This window comes from Hyperolius riggenbachi, chromosome 5, assembly GCF_040937935.1.
Source record: "Hyperolius riggenbachi isolate aHypRig1 chromosome 5, aHypRig1.pri, whole genome shotgun sequence".
NCBI lineage: Eukaryota > Metazoa > Chordata > Amphibia > Anura > Hyperoliidae > Hyperolius > Hyperolius riggenbachi.
In genome coordinates, this window is record NC_090650.1 from 222590645 (window position 1) to 222617348 (window position 26704).

The following is a 26704-nucleotide window of genomic DNA, read 5'->3' on the forward strand; positions in this document are numbered from 1 at the left end:
AACTTGCATTCAGTGTGGTGAAATGGACCGAACGGCGGATCCATTCAAATGGACCAATGTAAATGTGGCCAGTGTGAACCAGGCCTTAGTCAAATCTAGCAAATAAGTTGATGAAGGGCAACTGTAGTGAGTGGTGTATGGAGGCTGACATATTTATTTTCTTTTAAGCAATACCAGTTATCTGGCAGCCCTGCTGGTCTATTTAGCATCAGTAGTGTCTGAATCATGACAGAAACAAGCATGCATCTAATCTTGTGAGATCTGACAATAATGTCAGAAACACCTGACCTGCATATGCTTGCTCAGGGTCTATGGCTAAAAGTATTATAGGCAGAGGATCAGCACGTTAGCCAGGTAACTGGTATTGCTGAAAAGGAAATACACATGGCAGCCTCCATGTACCTCTCACTACAGTTGTACTTTAAGTTCCTCTGCTAGGCTTGGATTGTTATTGGCCAGTGTGTATTCTGTGCCATTTTTCTTTCTGTAATCCGTGACTAGTTGAATGCCTTGTCACTTCCGCCTTGAGTTTGTGTCTTTGTCAAAGTCCTCCTCAATCCTTTGTTTGTATATAAGTTTTGCATATTAGATGCCTTTTTAGGCTATATTTGTCTGCACAATAAGCTGAAGTTTCTCCTAATTTAAAGGCTTTGTTTCTTTTCCTGATTAATTTGCCATTCATCCATGGTTTCTCATTTAGGTAAACAGTATTTCTTTTGTAGACTGTGACGGTATCCACACGTAAAGAATATATGACATAACAAAGAAAGTACATGTGTCCTGATCTGTTTGATGAAAGAATATATTATACTGTATATAGTGGCTGGATAGTGTAATGGTTAAGGGCTCTGCCTCTGATGTATAAGTCCTGGGTTCAAATCTTGGCTCTTCCTATTCAATAAGCCACCACTTATTCAGTTAGGAGTTCTTTGGACAAGACTCCCTAACACTGCTACTGCCTACTGAGTGCGCTCTAGTGGCCGCCTCGCAATCGCTTTGAGTCCGACAGGAGGAAAACGATATACAAAAAAGGGAATTATTATTATTATCCAAGTCCATATGCTTAAAGTAAATCTGAAGCGGTGTTGATAATGGCTTTGTGTGCTGGATTAAGAAACAAAGAGAGACAGGGTCAGACTGTCCCAGTGGGGGATGTGGGGTGACCTTATAGGCACCTTTATGTTTGTAAAGACATGGGCTAAGGTGTTTTATGCCTGGTACACACCACAAAACTTCCCATCAGATAGACAGGTCGAATCGTTTATTTCTGACAGGTCTAATCTGATTTCTGATCATTTTTCTGATCGATTTTTCAATTACTGCTATACAAAATTGATCAGAAAAACAATGGGAAATCAGATCGGACGTGTCGAAAATAATCAATTTAACTCGTCTATCTGAGGGGAAATTGCATGGTGTCTACCAGGTATTACAATCCACATGTTGATAAAATCTGGGATATACATTCTTATGATTTGCTTGGTTAAAATCCCCAGCAATGATAACAATTGCATCAGTGCAAGTCCTGTTGCTTACTGAGGACATCAAACAATTGTTTAAGCGCTGACTTAATATTAGCCTGAGGTGGGGGCGTGGCCAAGATGGCGAGCTGAGTGGACGTCTCTTTTCTGAGCTCCGCTACCCAGCTCTTCTAATCCATAGCCATCGGCTTGCTAACAACAAATCGCCCAAATTGCTACCGTGGAACTCCTGATCCACCCTGGAGGACTGGTGTAACCCTCTTACGGCATCGGCCGAGGAAAGCGACGAGGCCTCACCACCCCGCTCATACTCCCCGGGCCCAGCTCGTCCTCAAAAACTCTCTCGGCGCTACTCTCCCTACGAAGAGATGGAAGGCAAAGGGAAAAAGGACAAGTCGGAAAACGCTCCCCTGACTATTAATCAGCCTGCGACAGCCTTCAGCTTCAAGGCTACAAACAGCAACAAGCCAGAGCATATAGACAACATGGCGGCAGACCACGAGGAGGCTGTCCTCCCCTCACCAAGCTCGGCCGAGCTCATGGAGGCAATTAAGTCTTGCCAAACTGTCCTGACTACTAAGATGGACCGTATAGAAGCCAAATTCAGTCTCCTACGTCAAGACCTAGCAGAAATCAGAGACCGCACCAAAGATCTAGAACGTCGTACATGGGATGCAGAAGACGCCATCAGGAGACACGATGCGGACGTCCCTAATATTAACAAGCGAGTCACCCAGCTCGAAGCCCGCGCAAACGACGCTGAAAATAGAAATCGGCGAAACAACCTGCGCCTGCTGGGGCTACCAGAGAGAGAGGAGAGCCAGGACATCCCAGCCTACATAGAAGACCTGCTCAAGGAGCTCCTGCCAGAGGCCAAATTTTCCTCTCAGTTTGCCGTCGAGAGAGCGCACAGAATCCCGGCACGTAAAAACCCTCCCGGGGCATATCCAAGGCCGCTAATCTTCCGCATGCTCAACTACAGAGACCGGGACGAAGTGCTTGCTGCAGCCAGGAAAGTACCAGATCTCAAGTTAGGCAATGCACGCCTGATGTTATTTCCAGATTACATGACGGAGACGCAAAAACTCAGAAAAAACTTCCAAGGAGTAAAGCTAAAGCTGAGGGAACGCCAAATCCAATATGCCATGCTGTTTCCCGCGAAACTGCAAGTCCAGGACGGGGAATCCACCATCTTTTTTGAAACCCCAGAAGGGGTCTCCTCTTGGTTAAAGACCCTACCTGTACAGCAACCAGATAAGTAACTTTATTCGTTTATTGGCTAACCCAGCCCGCTAATGTAGTCACGCTTACCGTGGCAACACTATGGAACACTCTGTTTTCCCTTTTGGGCCTTAATCCCTTGCTGTTGACGTGTCTCCTTATGTTATGGCGCACATTACGTGTGGAACTTCAGTTAATTTTAAGGGGAATCCACCGCCGCTGTGCTTAACACAGCCTTCTCGATATGTCACCTCATACTAGCTTGCTGGTCTTGCGCCTGGGGAAGCCCTCGCTGCACTGGATCACTTGAGTACACCTAAATACACTACGGTCATGGAACATGAATACCTGCCTTACTCAAGCAGGAACTGATAAAATGACCGACACCTGCTATGATCCTAAGTTTAGACATGATCGCTTTCTGCAACATTTGAGTGAGGCAGTATTTTTCCTTTTACTCCACGGTCATTACAAACACGTTTTATTTCTACGGGCTACTCCCCCATGGCGAAAGTACTGAACTAATAGCAACTATCCCCTGCTGACCACGTGACATTTGGCGCTCAGCGGTACATTAACGGACAGAAGGGAACACTCCCTGTTACATCTTTGCGCCATTAATTTCTCCTTTTGAACTTAAAGGGATACTTAAGTCAAAAATAAAAAATGATTTTTACTCACCTGGGGCATCCCTTAGCCCCCTGAAACTGTATGGTGCCCTCGCAGCCTCGCTCCGATCCACCTGTCCCTGCCGGCGGCTACTTCCGGGTTCGGCGACAGCCGCTGACAGGCTGGGAATGCGAGTGATTCTCCGCGTTCCCAGCCGCTATATCATCCTCTATGTTGCTATAGCGTATAACATATACGCTTTTGCTGCATAGAGGGTGATATAGCGGCTGGGAACGCAGAATCACTCACGTTCCCAGCCTGTCAGCGGCTGTCGCCAAACCCGGAAGTAGCCGCTGGCGGGGACAGGAGGATCGGAGCGAGGCTGCGAGGGCACCATACAGCTTCAGGGGGCTGAGGGATGCCCCAGGTGAGTAAAAATCATTTTTTATTTTTGACTTAAGTATCCCTTTAAGCGCCAATGTCCTCTTCTCACCTAGGAGACTACTTCAGCCGGGATCACAGAGTTAATACTCGGACACACGCTCTAAGCGGGGCTAGATTGTTAACTGTTATCTTTTACGGTTATTAAGTTTCCTATGGTTCAATGCTTTTTTAACTAACTACCTATGCAGTTTCAGACGCATAGAACTGAGTTTCACGCACCAGTTATTATTAAGACGTTGGGTATATATGCCCATGAGCTCTACCTATCCGTTATGAACTTTATTTGCTAATACTAATTGTATATTAATACGAGCACTGTAATTACCCGATACCCCTCTTCCTATTCCCCCCCCCCCTCTCTTCCCACAATACTATTAACCCCCCAAAACCACTTTTACAGGCACCAATCTCATGGTATTCGACCATAAATTGCACAGGGAGCTCTATACCCCTTCCCCACAGGTTTAATATACGCAGTGAGCGGCGCTCCGTGCTGGGGCATTGTCCACAGGATGGTCGGTTTTTTATGATACGGCCCGCACTGATATGCTTCTGCTAAGCTCTGTTGTCCGAGATTAAGGTCTACACTAAACAACACTATACCTGCCATCTTCCACTAGATGGGGCTATAGCACCAAATGTAGTTCTCAGTGATACTACAAAGCAACTCAGTGGATATGACCCAGCGCGGAGCTCACGCTTGATCTAAAAATGACTTGCCTCTACTAGCTTGCCGACTCTCTTACTATCTGTCCCTCCGAGGAGCGGGACTGTACAACAGTAGTGTTGAATTTCCTGCTTTGATCCTGGAAGAACTGGTGCCTTCTGTCTCTCCCTGGGTGCTGCCTCTACTTTACTGTTAAACTGCTACTACATAAATAGTTAAGGCTCCGCCACGGGATTTGACTGTAGGCCGAGTCAACCCGCCTATATCCACTATGTATATGTATCCATATTATGTGTACTAGGTACCAGCCCGATAACAGCAAAAACGGTTATATACTGCAAATCACCAGTTCCCCACCTCATAGGGAAAAATGCATATATTAAATACTCACCAGATGGCTGCCTCCCTGCTCTACAACTTTGAAGTCTCCCCTTTCCCCACCCTCCTGGATGCACAATCCCTATATGTTTATAGAAATACTGTACCGGGGGTCCCTGCAGTGTGATCGGGGAAAGCTATGGTTACACCCTCTACATACAGTTCCCTCTTTAATCCCATAGATGTACAAAGTGTATCATGTGAAGGTATGTTTAGAGCGTGAGGTATAAGTATGTGGTTGTCCATGCCCATTTCTGTGCGGGGTCAGCTTCCTCTCTCCCAGACACCTGCACAGGAATCGGCCAGGAAGATATAACTCTATATACTGTGTATACAACTAGATACTTTGGGTATTATATACTGCTCTATCTTAACCATTCAACCTGCCTGTGGATTACGCAAAAGACACATCCCATTACTATGTGGAATTAGAAGTGACCTATGACCCCCCCCCCCCCCAACTACCCCCCTCACTTCCCCCTCTCCCTGTAGGGTGGGGGTTTGTTGGGATATATTCTTGTACGTTTTATGTACTTTGCTCTGTCTCTTTTCTTCTCTTACCTTCTTTCATGCCCTGCCTGCCCCCTGCCTGGACCCCCCCCCCCCCCCCTGCCTTACCCAGATGGTAACATTAGATGCTACTACCCATACTCACTCATTAACCTATATCATATAAATGTCCACAATCAAACTATTATCTTAAAGTGTACGGGGCCTAGGATCCAAAATAAAAAGAACATTGGTAGCTAACTTTCTAAAACAACACTCACCCCACATATGTTTCTTGCAAGAAACACATCTTACAGGAGGAAAAATACTAGCGCTTAAAAAGCCCTGGGTAGCACACGCATATCACGCCACATATTCCTCCTACTCCAGAGGAGTCTCAATACTCATTAGCAAAACCCTGCCTTTCCAGCTACACGAAATCAAACTAGATCCTGGTGGTAGGTATATTATCTTAAACGCCACTGTCAACCAAGAACAATTAACAATGGTGAACGTTTATTTACCACCCTCCGCAGATATCTCTATTCTTGATAAAATAATCACCATCACAGCACAAATGCCATCTCAAAAACTCATTATATGTGGCGACCTTAACCTCACCCATGATCCCCTCATAGACAAACTTAAGCCCTCTAGCAAAGATACATTAGCACTGAAACATTGGCTGGATGCATACAACTTATCAGATGTCTGGAGACGGAAGCACCCCACTACTAAAGCTTATTCCTGTCACTCAACCTCCTATGGCACCCTTTCTAGGATTGATTTAGCCCTAGCTTCAAACGAAATGCTCCCCCTGGTTCAAGCCTCTTCTTTCCTGCCCAGAGGTATTTCTGACCACGCACCCCTAGAGGTGGTGTTTCAAGGGGGTATAAAACGAGGGGACAAAGTATGGAGACTATCTCCGCACTGGATAGCAGACCCTACAATAGATGACATCACTAAGAGACGTATAAGACAGTACTGGGAGGAAAACAAGGGATCTGCTTCCCCTCAAATGGTATGGGACGCTAACAAGGCAGTACTGAGGGGACATTATGCTGGAGCTATAAAACTCGCTAGAGAGCAGGTGTATGCTTCAATACAATGGAGGGAAAAAATCACCTCAGACCTGGAGGCGGAGTTTATTAACACCAAAGACACTAATACATATAAGAAATGGCAAACAGCATTACAAAACCTAGAACTTTACAGAATAGATGCTACCAAAAAGAGCCTACTTGACCTAAAACAAAAAGTATTTGAACATGGAGACCGAGCCGGGAAAATGCTGGCCTGGCTTTCTAAAGACTTCCGTAATATTACTATAATTTCGCAAATATCTTCTGATTCCCACAGCAATATCACTGACCCGGAAGAAATTAACAATACCTTTCTCCAGTTTTATTCTAAATTATACTCTAGCCGCCTCCAAAAATCTGCTGCAGCCTTAGAAAGCTACCTGGAAGCAATAGAGCTCCCTACACTGCCAGTAGAGGACGCTGAGGCACTTGAAGCTCTAGTCGCCCTCAATGAAATTATAGACGCTATCGCTAGTATGCAGACAGGCAAAACTCCAGGTCTTGACGGATTCCCCATAGAATTTTATAAGCAATACTCCAACCTAATAGCCCCTAAATTAAAAACTACTCTCCAACAATCCTTTGATAGGAACTCCCTGCCGCCCTCTATGGCAGAAGACCTAATAATAGTGATACCCAAACCGGGGAGAGATCCCAATGAATGCTCTTCTTACAGACCAATCTCCCTCCTAAACACGGACGCGAAAATACTGGCCAAAATTCTAGCCACCAGACTAAACACATATATTCTCAAGCTGATACACCATGACCAATCGGGCTTTATGCCTGGTAAGGGCACGGATATTAACATTCGCAGACTGCTGACCAATATTGTCGCCTCTCATTCTAACGCGGGCCAGAGGGTAATAGCGTCGTTAGACGCTGAAAAAGCATTTGACTCAGTTGAGTGGGAATACTTGTGAGCGGTGCTACGTAAATTTGGACTCGGTAACAACTTTATCAAGTGGATTCAACTACTCTACAAGTCCCCTAAAGCCAAAATTAAAACGGGAAACACAATTTCACAATTTTTCTGTTTGCAGAGAGGTACCAGACAGGGCTGCCCTCTGTCACCAAGCCTGTTTGCATTGGCCATGGAGCCCATTGCAGCTAAAATTAGACAATGCAACTTGGTACGGGGACTTCAGATTGGCAACCTACACGAAAAAATATCCCTATACGCAGACGACGTACTTCTTTATTTAAATGACCCCTTCTCCTCGCTGGATGCAGCTCTTCATCTATTCGAGGAATTTGGGGACATGTCAGGTATTAAAATTAATTGGGATAAATCACTATTGTTCCAAATGGATGCTAAGCCCAATTCACCCCCTAGACTAAATTCTCCACTGTCAGTAGTGAACCAATTCAAATACCTGGGAATCCAAGCAGTGGCGGCGCCACACTGGGGCTTACCCAGGCTTCAGCCCCAGCTGTGATGTTGTCAGCCCCTCTTAAAGCCCCCCCAGCGGCCACCTCGAGTCCTGAGTTAGGATTTAGGAAGGAGGAGGGATGGCCCGGCAGACAAAACCCCTGGTAAACAGACGCAAGCAGGCGTGCACTGCTCTGAGACAAGAGGTGGAGATTTCCCCCCGGGCCGCTGCCTCCTCTAACAACAGGGACGCAGCTTGTTGGTGCACCGCCGCGACCACGGGATTTTAGCCCCGCCCCCAGTTATTCTGGTCTGCCTGCTTACAATAGGGCTTCTCTTTCTCTATTGGCTGGCTGCCGTGTTAAACTCCGCCTCCATCCTTAGCTCCGCCCCTCGCAATGAAAGGAACTGTTGCAGCAGTTTTGAGTGAGGGGATCTGGCTGCACCTGATTGACATCCTTCCAAGCAGGGCGAGGATGCCAGAGACACAAAGAGAATGGAGAAGGGAAAGTCATCAGCAGGCTGCCAGGACCAGGTTATTGCTGGGGAAGGGAACAATGCACATGGACAATGTGGCTGCACTATGGGTGAGGGGCACATCCTTCAAAAGCACCACAAGTGTGCTCAAACATAATTCTAATGCCATAACATCATGTTTTGTAATAGCAGTTAAAGGAAACCTGAAATTGATTTATAAAGAAAGAGTTTCACTTACCTGGGGCTTCTGTCTGCCCTCTGCAGCCTTCCCGTGCCATGCGCCGTCACAGAACAATGCTCCGGACCCTCACCACAACAGTTTCTTTTTCGCTGGCTTGCAAGTCGATGTTAACTGTGCCTGTGCGGCCCTGGCTGTGTGCATCCTTGTTCATGCTCCCATCACCAGGTGCGTCTCCCGCAAGCGCTGTACAAGACGCTTGCGCAGCAACAAAGATGTGCATGGCCTAGGATGTGTGCGGGGCCGCGCAGGTGCATTGGTTGGACATCGCCTTGTAAGCCAGCAATAAAGAAACTTAGCAACGGCGGGGGACCGGAGGGTCACTCCGTGATGGCACGGGTACAGGGCAGCTGCAGGGGGCTGACAGAAGCCCCAGGTATGTGAAACTTTTTTTTTTAAATCAACTTAAGGTTTCCTTTAAAGACAGGCTCTGTTCCCACTAGAGTAGAGAACGATCTCAGGAGCATGAGTGGCGTGTGTGCACACCCTTACATGCACAGGGTCAGCGGCCACTACAGACAGGTTTACAGAAAAATGGGGAGACAGCGGAACTGCAGTGCGGGACACAGAGACTTGTGGGAACCTGTGAGGAAAAAAAATACCCAATTGGGTAATTACCTGGGTAATAGGGAAGCCTGTGGAGAATCCAGATCCTTCCTCCTAACCATTCACAGGAAGACTGTGGAGAATCCAGAGACTTCTCCCTAACCAATCCAGCGCAGGGACTTGTAGACAGAACTTGGCTGCACACTGGCTTGGAGCCAAAGAGGCACGGCTTTTGTTGGCTCCATGCTACTGAGCAGGCATAAGCCATCCTGCGAAGTGCAGCCATGGTCATGCTAGTAAGGGAGCACAGCTAGGAGGTTTGCGGTGCTAGAATGGGAAGGCATACTAAAGCATTGTCGTCCCCACTCAACCCGTCTGCTTTCTGATGCTTCTTGTGCCCTACTCCTTTGAAACATGATCGAAAAATTTGTGTGGGCCTCTAGGATGTGTTCTTCCCCCAGTCCAAACGGTTCCCGACCTCCAGAGCCGCAAGGAAACTGCCGTGGCAGTTTAAATTTGTGTGACGTGATGACATTCGTCACACGCACGCACTGTGCGCGCTGCTCAGTCTCGCCATGGCCCGCCCAGCTTCAGAGGCTTGCCGCTTTCACTCTGGCGCCTGTTGCTCGCACCGGCACTTGCACTACTTAGTTGCACTGCACTGCAGAGTCAGTGCAGCCAGACTGTCAGACACACAACCGAAGATGAGGAGGAGAACAATAAGCAGGAGCGACTGGAAGTGCGTACCATGGGGTCATGGGCTGGGTTGACAGATTTTTACATATGGTTGATCATCTACAGTAAGTAAAAAAACAAAAACCATGAATTCCAAACCAGGAGGAGAGTCAGTTTCACATCATATACTCAAACAGATAAATACTCCTAGTCTCCTATACATTGCATTGCCTCTTATGCAGTTTATGCTGCAGAGCTCCACACTAGTGTATAGCAACTGGGTGTGCCCTGGTGGGTCAGGTGCCCAACTGCCCATGATGTCAGTGTCATGATTCAACTTGAATCATGACACTGACATCAGCTGACCCACCAGGGCAAACCCGGCCGGCTGTACACTAGTGTGGAGCTCCGCAGCAGAGGCAATGTACAGTATATGAGTATTTATCTGTTTGCGTACATGATGTGACACGCTCCTGGTCCTGAAATTCAAATTTTGATTTTTTTTACTTAGATCACATGGACCGCTGCTGCCAGATTAAGTATTTTGGGGAACAGCTGCCAGATTATATGTATGTTTGGGGAACCGCTGCTGCCAGATTATGTCTATTTTGGGGGAACCCCTGCCATATTATCTGTATTTTGAAGGAACCTCTGCCATATTACATGTACTTTTGGTGAAATGCTGTCAGATTTACATGTATTTTGTGGGGAAACACTATGGCAGTGTTTAAACTTTCCTGGCAGAGCTTTTACAGCACTGCTAAGGTCATGTATATTTGGCCCCACTTATGACCACGCCCATTTTTCGGCATGAGCCCCACCTGCCAGCCATTGAGCCCCTATTGAGCCCCCCAAAAATCTGAAGCTGGAGCCGCCACTGAATCCAAGTGACCAGTCATCTTACCTCATATCAGAACCTTAATATAGACCCGGTCATACGGCAACTTGAAACCAGGTGCGCAATATGGAATAAACTCCCGCTTTCTCTGATAGGTAGGATCAACCTGCTCAAAATGATTTTCCTACCCAAGTTTACATACCTCTTTCGCCAATGCCCTGTCTGGCTCCCTGCTGCTCTCTTTAAGAAAATTGATAAAACCATTCTTACCTTCATCTGGGCAGGCAAACAACCCAGAATAGCACTGGACGTACTACAGCTCCTTAAATCCAGGGGGGGGGGGGGGGGGTGGCCTTACCACACCTCCAAAAATATTACTGGGCCTCCCTTCTCGTTACCATAAGATGGTGGTTCGCGCAAGAAAATACGAACTGAGCGGTGAATGCAGAGGCGGCAATACTGGGCTCCTTCGAACAGCTCACAAATTTACCATACAGGGGCCCTAAAGCCAACCCCCAAACCACGCTTCCTATGACTACTACATGGAAGGCTTGGAAAACTGCCAGGGCCTCCTTCATAGTCCCAGGTACTATTTCTCCCTTCACACCTCTGTGGGGCAACCCCTCCCTTCAACACTTTACCACAATTCCCGATCCAATCCTATGGGCAAGGTACGGAATAAAAAATATTTCCCACATACAACATGAAAAATCCATCCATACCTTCAACACACTCAAGACCCAATGCGACCTCCCAAACAAATACTTGTTCAGATACTTACAACTTCACCACGCTTACAGGTCTCAATTTGGCTCTCAGCCACCCGATCTGCAAACAGATAAGTTAGAGGCACTTCTACTGACTAAAAATCTCCCTAGGACCCTCTCCGCTATCTACTCAGTATTGTTAAATACTAATAACTATAGACTAGAAAAATGCTATCGTAAATGGAAGACGGATATCCCCTCCCTTAGCGATAAGGAATGGGTTATAATTCTGGAAGAATTCCCCTCAACAGTGATATCTGCGAACGACCACCTAATCCAAACAAAATTCCTTCATAGGATATACCTTACCCCTTCACGACTGAATAGAATGAACTCCACCCACTCGGATAGATGCTGGAGATGTGTTATACACAAAGGGGACTTTATACATATATTCTGGTCCTGCCCGGAAATTATTCCTTTCTGGGAAAACACACTCTCAATAATTAACACTCTGTTGGAGACAACCCTCCCTTTGGATATAGGCCTATTACTCCTTGGCAAATTGGAAACGGTTAATGTCTCGAAACACAAGCAACTATTGCTCTCAAAATACTGTGCTTTTAAGCAAGGAAGGAGATTTTGAAATTCTGGAAAAAGGCCTCTGTCCCAACTGTGGGTACCTGGGCCAAATCAATTAATACTGCCCTGCCACTGTATAGAACTACTTACTTAAACAGGAAAAGCCCAAAAAAATTCAATTCAATCTGGGGTATATGGGAAAGCAGGATCCTAGACCCTACGAATGACAAATTCATTCCTATTGTCGACTAAAAGGACACTGAAATAGACAGCGGTGGGGTGGATGGTGGGCTGGGGGCGAGCGGGCAAGCTTCTCTTCTTTTCCCTCCTCTTTCCTCTCTTTTTCACTATAGGCCAAGCACCAGTGGAAAATCCTCAATCAAGATCCCTTCTTCACTTCTCTTTCTCAGTGCGATCTGATCCCTCCGCCACTGGATAATTATATTCACACTGATTTACCAGGAATGTATTACTATGATCCTTGATGCCTGACTATATTACTGCATTGTCACCTAACACACATATGCACAGGTTATGTTACCAAACCTCCTACTGTGGAGGAGATGGTACCTGCACTGTCTACTTTTCTTTTTTTTTTTTGTTATGTAAACTTTTTAAAAAAAACCAATAAAAATTAACTGTAAAAAAAAAATATATATATTAGCCTGAGGTGGAATGTACACTGCTATAATAATAACTGTATGCTCTCTGGGTAGGTAAAATGGTTGACATCTTAGCATGAGATATTCCACGTCTGGAGAACAAGACTTGTTGATTATGGTTACATTAGTTCACCAAGCATTATTGATATAGACACATTGTTCTCCACCTGTTTTCTTGCCAGAATCAGGTGTTCGATCAGCCATGACTCTGGAGATATCCAGTTGGAGCTCATGCATTTTGTTTGTGAGGGATGTCACATTTTCAAAAAGTGCTGCTAGGAAGAGGAGGTTTATGGGGTCTCAGTCTAGTTAGTAGCACTGATCGCTTACCTCTCTTTGTTTCCTCTTCTTTCACTTTCTGCCTTGTCTTTTTCCAAGGGTAGCAGTAGTTAATGTAGGTCCCGGTGATCTGAGAATCTCCTCTGGTATTGATTCCGATTACAGTAATCTGCTGTGTTCTGGTTTGTGGAAGCCCCTTGCGATTTTGTTGTTGTGGATGCTTGCTTTCGCTTGTGAAACAATGAAGTTCAGTAGGAAGAAAATTAATAGAAGAGAGCACCAGTGGCATGCCTAACACAAGGCTACAGGTGTTCACTGCACCAGGTGCAGCCATTGCTAGGGGTGCCACTGTGGTCCTCAGCCACTGTGTTCCTCCACCTGGGATCTTTTTTTTATAGTTCAGGCAACATTTGGGAAAATAGCAGCAGGCAGTGCATAGGACTGTACTGCTTCCTGCACTAGATGTAGCACCTCTCCTTCTTCCTGTCCCGTGGGCAATGTGTTACTTGCTCTCTACACACAGCCTGCAGTGAGTGAATGTGCAGAGCAGCAGGGTAAGTAGAGAGAATGATTGCTGTGCTGTAGCTGGGACATTAGGAGGAAGAGGTGGCAGGATGTGTTTAGTGCTTTAGAAGTTGCCTGTCATTAGTGGCCATGTGCACTGGTTGCTGTAATGCCAGAGTGCCCTGGACTCTTGATTATTTATCCTGATCAGAGTAATTAATCAATGATGCAGCACAGTCTGCTGTTGCAGAAGCCAGTGATACAGTGATCCAGTGATACAGGTGCTGACAGCTGACTTCTGTAGTGAGCAGAGAAGCAAGCTCCAGGCAATTTAGATTACCTTGATTGCTGGTAATTTTATCTCTTTTCCCAGCTCCCCTTCCCACCTTCCCCTTATCCCTTTCCTCCTCTTAGATTTCAGTGGCTTCTTTAACAGCATATCCCTGCCAAACAGCACTAGTGATGTCTGCAGTCCTGATGAGAGACCTTCCTGCCATTTCTCCTCTTCCACCAGGCTCTTTGTCTTGTACCTCTACCTCTTTATCCCCCCTCCTATGCATCCCCTCTTCCGTATGTCCTCTGTCCTCAGAGGAGCTCACAATCTAATCGTACCATAATCATAGTCTAATGTCCTACCATATTATTATTGTGTATTTATATAGCACTGACTTCTTCTGAAGCACTGTAAAGAGTACAGAGTTTCAAAATGGTTAGCTACATTCACATCCTGACAACTCCCCAAAAATCCCTCACAATTTGCAGCAACATGCTTGGTGCCCCAAACCGTCAACCCTCCCATAAAAAAATGGGGGGTAGGGGGGGTGTCTGTAAATAATTAGCACTGGGTGTAAAATTCCCAAGGTACGCTTTACAGCAGCAATTGCACTGCAATTTAGCTGCAGTCTGTTTGGTGTACATTGCAGTTGCGATGTGTTTGCAATTTTTAATAGGAGAAAAAAAAGGCCAGGGAAATATTTTGAATCACCTAATCGCGGAAAAATTGCATAGCAGTGTGTTTGCTATGCAATTTTTCCTGTGCATCTATACTTTGTATAGTAGGCCAATCATACGGAAAATGCAGTGCACTATGGAAACATCCCTGTGCTGTTTCCACCAGCTTGAAAGTACCTAGAGTTTTGTGAAATCAGACCCGTATTGCAAAACGCTGCTAGTGCAAAATATCCCCAACAGTACAGAGACCACTGGTGTTAATGCAAACTTGTGACTTTTAGTAAAAAAAAGTCAGATACTTCCCTCGGTAGAGGGAAGCATCTAGATCCTCCAGTGGCTAATCCTCAAGACCACCAGTGAATGCCTGGACCCTCTGGAAGTTTTGCCAGTATGCTTACCGGTAAGTCTGTGAACGAGCACAGATGCAGCAAGCACTCTATACATAACAATTGATACGACGCACCTAAACCTGCCAAGGGCAACCACAGTGTCAAAGATGCAAGAAGGGGATGGGGAACAGCTTGTAAATGATTACTACTATTCCAAGCATCTATAGAAGTGATTATTACCAGCAATGGAGAGTTAAAGCTAATGTAACCCGGGATTTAAAAAACAAAAAGGCAGATACCCACCTAAGGAGAGGGAAGGCTCGGTCCTAATGAGCCATCCCTCTCCTCTCCCGGTGGCGCCGGTGCTGCGCTGGCTCCTCTGTTCTCGTCCCACGCCGAGGGGACTTCGGGAGCCGAGTCCTCCCGAAGACTGGCGGCGCACACGCGAACGCGTCATAGAGGGCGCATGCGCGCGCATGCGCAATGTAGAGCGCCCATCTTCGGGAGCACTCGGGCTCCTGAAGCATCTCCGAAGCCTCCCTTCGACCGGGAGCCAGCGGTATTTGACCGAAACGGTCGAATACCGCTACGGGGGAGCCAGCGGAACAGTGGGGACCAGGAGAGGAGAGGGAGTGCTCTATGGGACCCAGTGCCTCCCTCTCCTTAGGTGAGTATCTGACATTTTTTTTCTAATCCCGGTTCCCATTAGCTTTAATGCTGCGTTTGAGGGAGAGCCTCTCGGGGCCTCTCTGGCCCAAGGGCCACGATACAGTCGCAACCTCTGCACCCCATATTGCTACGCCACTGGGCTTGCGCCTGCGCAGTAGCACGGAGCCCATGGTGGGCTACATGACCTTATTCTGAGTGTCCAGATGCTGCTCTTTGTGCGATGCTGCTCCTGTTCCAATAATCTGGGATCTCTATCTAATACTTTTACGGTCATTCTCCCAAGCGGCACCACGCAATTCAGAACTGCACAGGCACAAGTTCCAAACTGCATGTGCACAGCAAACGTGCTCATCCATGGGTGCTTTCTTTCACTATGCATGTGCAGTTCGAAACTTGCGCATGCTTGGATCAGAATTGCACTGCGCCGCTTTGCACAAGGGGGCAGCTTCCGGCGGGCAGGGTTAGGGGGGAACACAATGCACTCTGGAGTCCCTTGGGCATCAGACATCACTATAGATCAGCCATGCCAGATCTTTATGGGACATCAGGGGGCTGTACACATGCTATATTCACTCTAGATCATACATGTTAAATTCTGGCCTAAATCTGGCTTGCAGGGCCAACAAAGTTGTTAGCCCTCAAGTTGTTTACCCACTTTGCATTATGTTTGGCCCCCTCTAGACCACCAGGGAAGTTATATTGGGGGTGAAACCTTGTATCACCAGGAAAGCCATATGGAGGAGGAAGGGGGAAAGCACAAGACACCAGGGAACTGTATAGGGAAGGGAGAGGGGGGCCAAGTGACACCAGGGAACTGTTTTGGGGTGCAAGGGTGGACCACTACACAGCAGGAAATATATAGGGGGAAGCAGGCCCGGATTGAAATCACAGGAGCCTATAGTCACAGATTTCCTGGCACCTTAGACTTTGCCCTCCATGAACCTACAAACCGCTGCCGAACTGCACCACAAGTGTGCTGGCTGGCCCAGGTGTCACTTTTCCCTCACTTCCCCTGCCCCGCATAGGAAGCTACAGGTGCCTTTTAGTGTTATGTAGCCAGCGTTACCCTCAGTATTAAGTAGCTAGTGGTGACCCAAAGTATTAGGTAGCTAGAGAAGTGTCCCCAGTTTAAGGGATATCTGATCAGTGGAAAGCTGAGAGTCTGTTGAGTAACCTCTCATTTACACTCATCTCTAGGGATGGAGAGAGGGAGATAGATACACAGGGGAGTGAGCTGCCTTTCCATCATCAGGCGCCTGTAGGCACATGCCTACAGTGCCTTATGGTAAATCTGGCCCTGGGGGGAAGCATGTTTGAGTAAGGTCCACTCATGCCCAGTAGAATTAAGTACTAATAGACAGAGAAAATATGTTGTGAGCAAGAGGCTTTGTTCTACTGGACATAAGCAGACCACACCCATGCCTGGCCAGAACAGATGAGCTTATACGCAGTGGGAGAAACATATTTGACATGCTCTTGCTGAGAATGTTTAGAGGGGTTATGTACAAGCAGAAGAAAGCAGGAGGTTGGCACTACAGCGGCAAGCACACACCACTCAACACTAGGACTTGCAGTAGATACATGAGGACCTCAGGTGTACCTCTTCTTAGCACTCTCTTTAGCGTGCTCAAGCTTGTAGTTCTGATAACAGGCAAATGAAGAAAAGTAGAAAGCTGGCACTGCTGCAGGTGTTCAATTTATTGCTATAACATCATAAGGTGCAGATGTGCAATTGTACAACATCAAAACAATTTGCAATTGGTGGAGCACATACCCTGTGAGAATACGTACGCGCACACGTTGCAGAAGTATGAGCGGCGCTACCACCGGAAGTGACGCCACATGCCGGCTCTGGATGATATATAACCAGAAGCCATTGCCCGCATGGTTGTAGCCTCCGTAGAAGCGCTGTTTAGCGCGAAACGGCCATCAGGCATCCAGTACCCAGCACCCACCACCACCCACGCCTCTTCTCACAGGGTATGTGCTCCACCAATTGCAAATTGTTTTGATGTTGTACAATTGCACATCTGCACCTAATGATGTTATAGCAATAAATTGAACACCTGCAGCAGTGCCAGCTTTCTACTTTTCTTCATTTGCCTATGTTTAGAGGGGCCCAGTGCTGTAACCTTGAGCCCCAGGAGGATCCAGGAAGCCTATGGACTAACCAAAGGCTTCCCGCTACTGGTGTAAGTATCCAAATGTTTCTCTTACTTTTGCTTCAGGTTCATGTAATGTCATGTGCTCTAACAGGAAAAAGATGGATGAAAGCAGTAAAACTGATATAGATGGGGAAGATCATCTGCCTTCAACTGCAGAAGACGAAACTGAAGTTGACTCTCCCAGCAGCGTGTCAAAAGGAGACCCAGACCAACAATTGAACCCACCGTTGGTCTCTGTTACCAGCAAAGGTAAAGTTATTGTCATAGCCAAGATGCTAAGTCATGGCAATCAATAAAACAAGATTAACAAATTGCTGCATTAGTCCTCTTCATTAACATCTCATAACCAGGGCCGGCTTTAGACTATCTGCCGCCTGATGCAAAATTTGGAGGATGCACCATCAGTCTGGGTCAGGACCTGACTTTTCCCATGCTGGTCTGTCTATTTATCTGTTTGAAAAAGGTTGTAGGTCATGTGATACACCCTGCTATAGAACTGACTTAGCTTTTGGGAATGACCATCAAAAGTGAAGAATATCGCTCTCAACATTACAACTTCTAAATCATGTAGATGGGTAGTATTGGGATAGCCTTGCCAGAAGAACCAGCAACAAACTTGTTAGTGTTGTTACTATAAAGCAGCCTTCAAAGGCACTAGTTAGTGTTAAAGATGTTACAAAAACCCATAGTAAACATGTTACAGTATTATGAATAGGTTCATTTTTAACAAATGCATTAATGTGTTATGTATGAAAATGTTTTTGGCGGAATCATGGTTTACATGGCTGGATTCACAGTGGTCAGTTGCATAACATGTGTTAAAATGAGTGTGAACAGCAATGGAGTCTGGACATAGACTTTAATACAAAGCCTGCATGCTGCGAGTTAGAATAATGTGATCAGTTACAATGCAATACTGTGAACAGGCCTATAGAATTGAATGGGCAGTGAGCTGACACGCAGCATTATCCAGCAATGCAACTGAACACTGTGAACCTGGCCTTAAAGTTAGACATTTGGTCAGTTTTAGTACAATAGCGAATCTAATATATATATTTTTTTATAAATTAAATGTATCAAAATTATTTTTAATTGTTACTTTATATGTGTTACAGTAGTAGTGGTGTCAGTATACCTTCTTCCATGGTAATTTTTAACAGCTCTGCATTGTACATTGCTGTGAATGTCATAGTGTTGTTGACCTCTGCTACATACCATCAAGTGATGCTATGTAACTGACCAAATGTCTAACTTTAAGGCCAGGCTCACAGTGCTCAGTTGCATTGCTGAATAATGCTGCGTGTCAGCTCACTGCCCATACAACTCTATGGGCCTGTTCACAGTACTGCATTGTAACTGATCACATTATTCTAATTCACAGCATGCAGGCTTTGTATTAAAGTCTATGTCCAGACTCCATTGCTGTTCACACTCATTTTAACTCATTTTAGCACGTTATGCAGCTGACCCTTACCCTTTCCAAAAAAAAACTATAAACAAAACAATAATTAAGTTTCTAATTCCTACTTATAAATCTGGTTTTACCCCCCCCCCCCCCCCACACACACACGCATACACACCCAACCCACATACATATGAAAAAAGGGCACCTGGTTGATTTAGGTGCTGGATCTAGTTTTTTTGTCGATAGTTAGAATATCAGTTATAGTACTGATAGTCTACTGCCGGCTTCGCTAACCTATATGTCACACTAATCCTAACCTACCTATGCATAACACTAACTTCCCCCAACCCAAGCCTAACTCTCCCCCCTCTCCCCCACACACACCTTCATATAACATTATCCTGCTTTCATCCCCCTTTTCCTGGGCCTAGCACTGCATGTAGACCTTCCAAAACATACACAAACCCTCTAATAATAAAAGTATTCTTACTTCCTGCGAAGAGCCTCTGAAATACCGACGATGCAGCATGAAGAGGAGCTTTGAACAGGTCTAGTGCCAGGAAGATTCGTTTAAAATTACACTGCCAACTCTATTATTTCATTGCAGGCAAAGCAATATTTTTGTCAATATGAGTGCAAGACTGGGATCTCCGTTCATTTGTATAAAGTGCTGTGGAGATGAAAAAGGCCAGATGATGGCCACATCACAGCAGTATTATCAAGCATTATGTACACTTAAAATTTCTATGAATGCAGAATTGTATTAATGTAATTATGCACACATAACGTGCCATCTATGAAGGCTGTGATAGGTTTGAAGGTTATTTGTATTTCATACCTATGGCAGATACCCATAATTTCAGATATGATTCATCTAAGTACTTGACATACAATTAATTCTCCTTGCAACTTATAAGAGTAAGTGAGGTTTGTTTACAAAACTAATTTAAAAAGAAAAGCAATTTCTACATTGGTGATCTCAGAGATTACTACTGAATATTAAATATGAAAGTGCTGCTTAAATTGGAGTTTGATTATAGATGTTCATTACTGAAGTGTACAAACCTCATTGGTTACCATGACAACTAAATGCATGCAGAAAATTGCAGAAGCAGAGATCACATGTAAAAACAATTAACCCATGCAAAACCAAACCGTATGTTGTTGGCAAAGATCCACTAATGACACAGCAAGCTTTTAGTCTCTGTGTTTTGGAATTTCGTGTTTATGTTTTGAATCACACAGAATCTAGTAGCAGTATGTCAGTACGCCAATACTTTTGCTCTTACATTTTAGTCAGTCCGAGTCCCTCCTGCAAGCAATGGCAACACCGGCAAAACTGTCTGGTCACCACCAATCAGAGGAAAAGTAAGACTGGGTCTCAACCTGGATTTATGCAATATTAGCAAAAACTTTTTATTGTGCCATAGCAGCAGAAAACACAACGTTTCGGCCAGAGGCCTTTATCAAGTGTACTCCTGATAAAGGCCTCTGGCCGAAACGTTGTGTTTTCTGCTGCTATGGCACAATAAAAAGTTTTTGCTAATATTGCATAAATCCAGGTTGAGACCCAGTATTCCTTTTCCTCTGCTTGGCTACCTTTGCATCTTGTTGGATCCAGGTGCTGGCTGGTTGACTCCCTGGTGCTAATTTAAACAGTTGAGCTTTTAGATCTTTTTTCTACTGTGGTCACCACCAATCAGCAGCTACTGTGCAGGCGTGGCCTCGAGCCACTCGCGCACCCAGTTCCCGCTGCCGGGTAGCAACTTTGTACTGCGCATGCACAGAATGCTCCCAGCCGCAGGAGCGTAGTGAGGAGGCGTGTGGTCGTCCAACTGTGCGGGGGTGGCCGCTGCTCATAGGAGGGACTCGGACCAGCTGGGCACAGGATGACTCCAGGGAGCTGAAAGAAGCCCCAGGTAAGTTAAACTCCTTTTTTAATTTGCCTTGAGATTTCCTTTAATCCAATGAGCTCGATCCAATTCACCTTTTCTCCCAAGTTTTTCCTAGGAGATAATTTTTCATCTTCTTTTTAAAATAACTTTTGAGCACTCTGCAATTGAAAAAGTACCAAAAAGTAAAGGCCTATATGTACGCCTGACTAAGACAGCCAATAACCACTGCCTTGTGTGCAGCGGCTGCCGACCTCCAACCCGCAAGTGATCCGTGGATCAATTCACCCCTGCAATGACAGATTGTATTGTGTGCCCGCTCCCCTGCCTGCCGCATGGCGTCACACACACACGCTGCTACTACATCCCTTCCCCCCATCTCCCACCCGCATAGCAACAGAATGCGTTGTCAGCAGCATAGCTGACATGTGTCTGTACAGCCGGTAAGCGATGTTGCTCAAGGGGATCAGGTCCAGATCCCTGATGGGTGACGCGTGTGTATGTACCTTAAAGTGATAAAGTTCTGTCAAAATTATTAGGAGTATTTTCTTGATTGCTGGCGACTTAAAAGGCATTTTATTGATAAGATGTGAAAATATCACCTAAGAGAAATGTTGGGGAAAAAAAGTGAATTAGATCAGGCCCAATGTGTTCCTGCCACAAGGTTTACTCAATCAGAAGTATAGTTGTTTAGGAGTTAAGTGGAAAGAGATGCAGGCATAGTAATGCGACTCAGAACTGTGTATATAGGAGGGAATGCTGATAAGTCCTGGCTTTGCCCAGAAAGATGAGAGACAGAGAGTTATGAAATAACATTTCTTCAACATAAAGTTATTCAACAAACCACAAAACAAAATGTATCCTTTTCTCACTGACAGGTGCCAACATGCCAACTCATTATGAGAATTAGTATTTATTGCTAATAACGCACCTTACTAAAAGAATGATGATGGAGTTTCCATTTGTGCTCAGCAATAGAAGAAAGCAGGTGTTTCACCAGTCAGTCCAATAAACTAGTGCATCCTGGACTCCATGGCTACATCCAGTCTAGATTTTTTTTTTGCTATGCACTTTTGCTTGTTAAAGTAAACTCCAGGGATACAACTTAGTGCAAACTCAAAATATACAGCTTCTGTGGGAGGCCTTACCTGTCAAAAGATTCATCATTCTCAAAAGGAAGTCCTGCCATTGCTGTAACCCTGCACCACAAAAGCAGGTCTGTCCTCACCCCTCATTTCTCCTCACTGCATTTTAACAACATTGCATGGGGCTCATCTTGCTGATGGGGCTCATCTTGCTGATCAGACAATACAAGCTAGCAGCTAATTGACTAATCTGAACTAAGAGCAGTCCATTGTAAATCAAACACACAACTAGCAATGGGGCTTGCTTATAAAGAAGCAGCAATTGCATTGCAAGGGGTGTAACTATGAACCATAAGCCCCCAGAAAAAAAATAATGGTGCTCCCCATTCTAGGACACCCCTCCCCACTACTTGGGGTGACACCTCCCCCTCAACCAGGGTCGTAACTAGAAATGACTGGCCCCCCCTGCGAAAGGGATGGGGCCTCCTCAACCCCCTTGCTTTCTGCACAGTTAAACTGAGAACCAATGTTAATCAATTGGCTAGTGCACACTTGAATGTGTTTTCCCCATGCAGATAAAAACAGACAGCAGTGAAGCACTGCATGCATTTTCTTTATCAATTACATTAGCTCCTGTGATCAAACGTACATGTCTTCACACAAACAGACACAAATGGTGTACAGAAAATGCATACAGAAAACCGACAGACGATTGTGCTCCCAGCTTCAGCTTATTATACTCTGTCCACCTCTGATGGAGCAGAACTGGCTCTGCATACTCCTCCAGCATCACTAGAATACATAGCACTTGAGGAGGGGTAGAGAGGTTGGGGGCAGGCACTGTACACAAGAGCCTGCTGCACACTGAATAGAGACTGTCTACAATCTTTGTCTACAACATTTTGTGTGATTTGTTATCAGTGGCTGAGCTGATGCAGTCATTAGAACAATTGTGTAGAGAGCAGAAAGCTTGAAGGATCCCTGTGCCCTTAGTTGTCAGCCTCTCAGGACAGGGAAAAGAAACTTCTACCCTCACAAGGCCAAAAGTAGGAAAGAGGCGGCACACCAATGGCTGCAAAACTTTGCTTGTATTGCGGAACAGTGACACTACATAACATGTAGTATCACTGTTCCACAATACAAGCAACGTTTTGCAGCCATTGTTGTGCCGCCTCTTTTTTACTTTTGGTTGTACCAAGACTGTTTGAGCAATGCGGTTGAAGCTAGGCACCAGCACATTCCCAGATACTTATCCCTGGGTGCTGTCTCCTTGGATTGTTTCTTTGCAAGGTTACCCCCACGAGGCCCCCTGCAGCTTCCTAGCCCCCCTGAGGCTGCATCCCTTGCAGGGTCTGTTTTTACTCCCCTGCTCCCAACATTACATAACAATCTCTACAAAAGTGCTGCCCCTCCCCCCCCAAGGTCTATTCACCAACAATAAGCAAGTTTAGCTGCATAGCTCAACACCCCCAAGCCCAACCCCCCCCACACACACACGCACACACACACACAGACACACACACACTATAATGAGTTTTGTCAGTAAAACCCCAACCCCTATGCCAACAAATGTGGATAGTCTATCCTCCCTCCCAGTTGAGCCCCCGTATCAAGTGTGGCAATTATAGCTCCCATGATAAGTGTGGGCAGCATTCCCCACCTCCCCCATACAAGTATGGCCAGTATACCTCCCCTCTGTTCCATACAAGTTTGACCAGTATGCCTCCCCCACAATCTTTATATTCAAGTGTGGCCTGTATATCCCGCCTTCCCATAAAGGTATGGCCAGTATGCCTCCCCAGCCCTCTCCTTTTAACTCAAAAACTACCACACACCCGTATCTGTTGTTCAACTGCCAAATATTAAAGTTATGTATTATTCATCAAAAAGTCAAAAGTCTCCTTTTACCTGCCTACAGCTCTGGGCACTCCTCTCTCCTGTGCAGCCATGCAGTGTTCTGCAGCATAGCTCTGCTTCCTGTGGCTCCCAATGCAAGTCATGTGACATTCATTGAGAACAAAAGAAGCGGAGTTCTGTTGCTGCACATCATGTAGCTGCAAAGAGGAGACAGGGATTCCTGGCAGTAGAAGTAGGTACATCTCTCCTGCGCTTCTCTGCTAAGTAATATAGGATAGGAAAGAGATATGGGACCCCCAACCCACAACTGCTGGGGTAGCAGGGGCTATTAGTATGCCTCTGCACATTGCACACCACCAGTTCTTTGTTCTCGGGGAGGTAGTGTGGAGTGCCTATTATAATTACTCTAAAGTGGCAATTAGAAGTTCCATTTACTTGAATTAACCCTTGGTTCAGAAGTGGTAATCAGCCTTATCACCAGAAAAAAAGGGGCTATTAAATTATATTTTAGCTACTGAGGTTTACCACTTTTTAAAGTGTCGACACTTGCAAAAAGTGATGAATAGTGGAGAACAGTATTGGCTTCATTGGAGCAGAGTAGAAATAAAGGGTGTTATTTTCAAAGTGGTGAATAAGTATTTGGTGATCTACAAATGGCCTTCATGATAATCACCTGTTTATACACAGGGGTCTCAACCACCAGGCAGGTATAAATTCTTGCCTAGAGCGGCAGGAGGAGGCAGGAGCACTGCTGCAGTGAGTAGTGAGAGAAGAAATGCCTCTCAGCTCACTCAGGTATGAGTTTACAGCAGTAGCAGCTAACAGCAGTGCCTGACTCGACTCATAACTGATTCACTGACTGATTCATTAAGTTCCTTCAGCTAAATGATTCAAAGAACCACAGTAATGAGTCAGTGAGAGAAGGCTACCAGTACAGCATCAGCTCCTGAGTCCTGACTCTTCACTCTTAACTAATTCACTGATTCATTCAGTTCATCTCTCTCTACTACTGATAACTGGGTGGATGTAGAGACTGAGTGTAGCAGCCAGGCATGGACTGCCCCTCCCCGCTGCCTTTTATTAAGTGAGTTAGTGCTGGTCCTGTGTCTGGTGTATTCAGGTTTGTTGTTGTAAAGCAATGTGAAACACTAGGCTAGCTGATAAAAGTGCAATTAGAGGGCAGGCAAGCTGGTAAATATACACAGCATGATGCAGAGGAAGGTCCATGGGAAAAAAATCTGTCTGGTCTCTCCCCATTGTTAAAATGACTGCATGTGCAGATAAGGTGTTAAACAGGTTGAAAAGTTTTGACAGTCCCTAGACTCCAGGATGGCTGCTTTCTGACTTGTGTAAGAGACTGGCAGGGACAACAGTCCTATTACCAGCAACAAGCCTCTGTGTAATGTGGGACTGCAATACAGATCAGCTCTCTGCTCCATCTCCGGCTATTCTCAGTCTCACTCCACCCCTCCTCTCTCTGGGCTAGTGCACGACAAAGTGTTAGCAATTTGCGAATGCGACTTTGTGAAGTGATTTTTAAAAGAATTGCTCCAATAAATGCTACCTGCAGCATGTTTGCGATATAAAAAAATCACAACGCTGCTGTGGGAACACCCTCATAGGGTAACATTAGCCCAGCGCTTTTCAAATCGCTGTAAATTTGAAAAGCGCTCTGAAGCACTCTTGGTGTGCACCAGCCTCCTTCATTCACCTTTGTTTCCCTCTTCCCCTAGTGCTGGGTGTTTGTGTCTTCTTGTCATACAGGAAAGCTAAATAAAAGTGCAATCCTGGTGAGGCAAATATAGGTGTGTGGGGGGGGGGGGGGGGATTGGCCTTGAGGGAATTACAGTGGCCATACTTCTGTTGACTTGACAGCCGATCGACCAACCGTTTTGATATTAGCGAATCGGATAAAAAAAATTGGGTGGAAATTGGTTGAATGTATCAATCTGAGATATTGGGAAATCTTGGGCCAATGTGGTTGTCAGGTGTGATAATCATGGCGTGCGATAACCACGAATTATAGACAAGACAGAAACCCCGGGCGTTGTCCCTCAAAATGTATTGTGCCCCCCGATGCCTGTACTTTACCTGTCACACTGTTCACAGAGTGTCCTTGCTGTATTTCCGCATTGGCACTCCACGTGATTACTGGCATATACGACATGGAGTGAATGTGTGACATAATTTGGGCTGAGGCTGTCATGATAACGGGCCTCTAGTCTGTGTTTCCCCCCAGGCCAAAAGGTCCCAGTCCTCCACTGGTAACAGCATAGTGTGTGTGTGTGTGCGTGTGTATAGTGTGTGTGTGTATAGTGTGTGTGCGTGTGTATAGTGAGTGTACTGTGCATGTCTATAGTGTGTGTGTGTGCATGTGCGTGTGTATAGTGTGTGTGTGTGTGTGTGCGTGTGTGTATAGTGTGTGTGTGTGTGTGAGTGCATGCCGCAATAAGTATATTTTATGATGAAAGGCTCTGCTGCATTACAACTATTTTCTGGTGAACCTATGCCGCAATGGGTATGGGTGTATATTCTGATTTTCTGGTGAAACGCTGCTGCATTATGATTTTCGGGGGTCTTGGGGGTGGGGTTCACCACAGGGGTGGGGGGTATGGGGCTGGGGGGCAATCACGGGGGAGTGGGACACAGGATTTCTCACCTGGAGTGACAAAATGGCTGGAGACGCCCCTGTGTTTATAAATAGCATGAATACAGAATTTGGTACTGATGGAACTAAGAAACAGTGGTGACGCACTGGAGCAGCTAATTAACACTTCTATATGTGTACTATTTCTACAGGTTGGCACAAAAGTGTTGTTATTTTTGCAGAAACAGCACTTTTACGGCAGCTAGTCACCACATTATAAATAGGCCCTATAGAGAATTATGTGTTTCCTGAGATATGGGACCTATGGATGAAAACACTGTAACGATGTAGGATTTAACCATGTTATCCAGGCGAGGTGGTAAGCGGCAGTAGCACCAAGAGAAATTAAAGTTCCAACAGGAAAGTGACGGACAAAATTAATTTTGAAAAAAAAAATCTGCTCCCCAGAGACAAACCAGGAGTTACAATAAATAAGTACAATACAGTACAGTA

At 45.7% G+C, this 26704-nt stretch overlaps 2 protein-coding genes across 4 annotated transcripts in view; one reads left to right on the top strand and one right to left on the bottom strand.

The window, feature by feature from the left end:
- NFX1 (nuclear transcription factor, X-box binding 1) overlaps positions 1–4584 on the bottom strand; it is a 188055-nt gene extending 183471 nt beyond the window's left edge. The window contains exon 1 of the mRNA XM_068236697.1: positions 4476–4584. The gene's annotated coding sequence lies outside the window, so the exon portion shown is untranslated. The remainder of the gene's footprint in view (positions 1–4475) is intronic.
- LOC137518608 (dynein axonemal heavy chain 5-like) overlaps positions 1–26704 on the top strand; it is a 553928-nt gene that overhangs the window by 16436 nt on the left and 510788 nt on the right. For all 3 annotated transcript variants that reach the window (XM_068236692.1, XM_068236695.1, XM_068236693.1), the window contains exon 2: positions 17457–17614. In XM_068236692.1, coding sequence (XP_068092793.1) covers positions 17457–17614 — 158 coding nt within the window. The remainder of the gene's footprint in view (positions 1–17456; positions 17615–26704) is intronic.